This window comes from Capsicum annuum, chromosome 10 (genome assembly GCF_002878395.1).
Source record: "Capsicum annuum cultivar UCD-10X-F1 chromosome 10, UCD10Xv1.1, whole genome shotgun sequence".
NCBI classification, from domain to species: Eukaryota; Viridiplantae; Streptophyta; class Magnoliopsida; order Solanales; family Solanaceae; genus Capsicum; species Capsicum annuum.
This window is the reverse complement of record NC_061120.1, coordinates 35,662,489-35,665,900: the sequence shown is the minus strand read 5'-3', so window position 1 is coordinate 35,665,900 and position 3,412 is coordinate 35,662,489. Positions and strand designations below refer to the sequence as shown.

Below are 3,412 nucleotides of genomic sequence, written 5' to 3'. Positions count from 1 at the left end.
ATGAAAAGCAAGGTTTTTTTAAGGAATCAATGACAAAGACATTCATAGTATCTTCCTATCATATATGAAGAGAAAGACTATGTTGTCAATCACCACATATAGTTCGCTAAAAGTGAAAAGAAGCACCATTGGTTTCACTAACTAGTTTTGTAAAGAAATAAAGAAGGAGAAATAAGAATCCATCACAACATCCGAAGGATATCAAATGGAAAATTCAAACTTTATACAAGTATCCGATCACATAACAGTGGAAGAATGTATTTACTTTGATGGTATGGATGATGATGTTCAAGAGGCTCCACCCTAACTAGAATATGGTATGCAATCAACCATAGATGAACTCAAAAACTTAATCTCGGCTCTCTGAAAGATTAACGCCCAACATTCGTTACTACACTTCTTACACCACAAGAAGACAGGGACTACTTTAAGTTATTAGTTTAGTACAAAGATATCTTTAACTTGTCATACCAGGAAATGTCAGGCCTTAGTCCTAGGGTTGCTATTCATCATTTGATGATAAAAAAGGGGGCGTGTCCTATAAAGCAGTCACAATGATTGTTTCATCTCGATTTGTTAACTCATATTAAAGTAGAGGTCAATAAGCTTATCGAAGCTAGATTTATCTAAGAAGTGAAGTACCCATCATGGATCTCAAACATTGTACCCGTTAAGAAGAATAATGGTCAAATACGTGTCTGTATTAATTTTTGAGACTTAAATAAGGCATGTCCAAAAGATGATTTCGTGATACCAATCATAAAGCTCATGGTTGAAGCGACAACTGGAATTGAAGCTATGACATTTATGGATGGGTCTTTCGGATATAATCAAATCAGAATGTCTCCAAAGGATGAAGAATGCATTGTATTCCAAACTCCAAAAGGGATATATTATTACAAGGTTATGCCTTTTGGTCTAAAGAATACAGATTCCACCTACCAACGTGCAATGCAAAATATTTTTGATGATATGTTACATAAGAGGGTGGAATGTTTCATCGATGAATTGGTGGTAAAGACAGTGCAGGGATGACCATATTGAAGACCTTCGCATTATTTTTCAAAGGTTAAGAAAATTTAACTTGAAAATTAATCCACTCAAATATGCATTCGGGGTTACTTTGGGAAAGTTTCTTGGCTTTATTATGCGTCATCATAGAATTAAAGTTGATCGCACAAAGATTGATTTCATTCAAAAAATTCCTGAGTCAAAGAACTTGAGAGACCTCCACAGTCTACAAGGAAATTTGGAATTCATTCAAAGGTTAATCTCTAACTTGACTGAAAGATGTCAACCCTTCAACCATCTAATGAAAAAAGATGGCCACCCCTTTCATCTAGGGCCAATCATATCAAAATGCTTTTGAAAACATCAAGAGATACTTATTAAATCCACTTGTATTGGGCCACCAACTCCTGGGAGGCCATTGATACTTTACATTGTATCACAAGAACGATCACTTGGAGCACTTGTTTCTCAAGAGAACGGAGATAAAAAGGAACAAGCATTGTACTATCTAAGTCAAACATTTGATAGGAGCTCAGTTAAATTATATGACCATTGAGAATATATGCTTAGCTGTACTTTATGCGATGAAGAAATTAAGGCATTATCTTGAAGCATACAGCATCAAGATAATTTCTTTAGCTGATCCGTAAATTTTATAATAAAATGTCCAGTTCTCTCAGGGCATCTAGAAAGATGGTCTGTATTGTTTAACCAATATAAGACCGTATACACACCTCAAAAGTTTGTGAAGGGGTAAGCACTTATTAATTTCCTCGCCGATCACCCCTGCCAGTGGAATGGGAGATTTCAGATGAGTTTCCTAATGAAGATGTACTATTTACAAAAGAACTGCCAACATGGAAAATGCTTTTTGATTGATCTTCTTACTAAGATAGTGTAGGAGCAGACATTGTGTTGATATTACCAAAAAAATTAATCTTTCCATTCTTATTTATTTTGGGTAAAACATGTTCCAATAATTTTATAGAGTACCAAGCTTTAATTATTGGCCTTAAAATGGCATAAGATATGAATATTCCACAATTGGATATCTGTGGTGATTCTAAGTTGATCATAAACAAACTTATGGGAAGTTACGAGGTGAAGAAAAAAGATCTTTTGCCATATCACCAATATGCCATCTTGCTTGAAAGGTTTGATCAGGTGTTCCTAAACCATGTCCCAAGAGAAGAAAATTGCATGATGTATGCTCTGGCTAACTTAGCCATAACCCTGGCACTCGAAGAGAATGAGTCAACAAAGGTTCAAGTATGTTATCGGTGGGTTATTCTTGGTTTTATCGATCTTCAAATACATAAAATCCACTATTCATCTACTCAAGTAGTGGAAGAAGAAGATTGGCAGAAACCACTAATTGAGTATCTCGAACATGGAAGGTTACCTGAGAATCCATGAAAAAAGAGCAGACATTAAGAGAAGGACACTATGATTTATCTTTCATGAGGTAATATTATTTCTTCATTCTTATGAGGCATCATTCCTGTGGTGTCTTGACAAAGAAGAAGCTCAATAGACAATGGAGGAAGCACATTCCGATATGGAGCACACCAGTTAGGGCCAAAATTTTATTTCTGCATCAAAATTATGGGCTACTATTTGTCAACAATGGTGGTGGATTATCTAGAGCATGCCAAAAGGTGTCAAGCATGTCAATTCTATGCTAATTACATCCATCGGTCTCCAGAGCTCTTTCATCCAACTATAGCCTCATGGCCTTTTGATGCCTGGGTACTTGATGTTGTTGAACCTCTTCCAAAGTCGTCAAAAGGACAAATGTACATCTTAGCCGCTACTGACTATTTCTCAAGATGGGTGAAGTTGTGCCATTAAAAGAAATGAAAGAGAAAAATATTGTTGATTTTATTAAGTCAAGCATAATTTTTAGGTATGGCATACCAAGATGCATAGTTAACGATAATGGAACGTCTTTCAATAATAAACTCATGAGGTCTTTGTGCGAGAAGTTCAATTTTAAGCAGCACAAGTCTTCAATTTACAATGCACTTGCCAATGGTTTTGCCAAAGCTTTTAACAAGACTCTTGGTGACCTATTGAAAAAAGTTGTTTCAAAAGATAAAAGAGACTGGCATGAGAGGATCAGTGAAGCTTTGTGGGCATATCGTACAACCTTCAGAACTGCAATGCAAGCGACTTTTATTCATTGGTGTATGGCGTAGAGGAATTTCTTTCATCAGAACAACAAATTTCATCATTGCAGATTATAATTCAAGAAGGACTTACAACTGAACATAACGCTCAACTTCGTCTAGCAGGATTGGAGGCATTGGACGAGAAGATATTAGAAGCACAAAAAATTTTGGAGTGTTATTAATCTCAACTTTCTAGAGATTTCAATAAAAGGGTGCGACCACTATGATTT

The 3,412-nt window shown here is 35.7% G+C and overlaps 1 protein-coding gene across 1 annotated transcript; it reads left to right on the top strand.

Annotated features, from left to right (window-relative positions):
* The first annotated feature begins 2,637 nt into the window (after positions 1 to 2,637).
* LOC124887711 lies at positions 2,638 to 3,209 on the top strand. The gene is made up of 2 exons (XM_047397623.1): positions 2,638 to 2,807; positions 2,918 to 3,209. The coding sequence occupies exons 1-2, from the start codon at positions 2,638 to 2,640 to the stop codon at positions 3,207 to 3,209; spliced, it is 462 nt and encodes a 153-aa protein (XP_047253579.1).
* The last annotated feature ends 203 nt before the right edge of the window (positions 3,210 to 3,412 follow it).

What these genes read in the sequence shown, in the direction of transcription:
- LOC124887711 (XM_047397623.1), top strand. Translation starts at nt 2,638, where the DNA reads ATGGTGGTGGATTATCTAGAGCATGCCAAAAGGTGTCAAGCATGTCAA. An exon ending in AAGTCGTCAAAAGGACAAAT is followed by an intron (nt 2,808 to 2,917) that starts GTACATCTTAGC and finishes CATAATTTTTAG; the next exon opens with GTATGGCATACCAAGATGCA.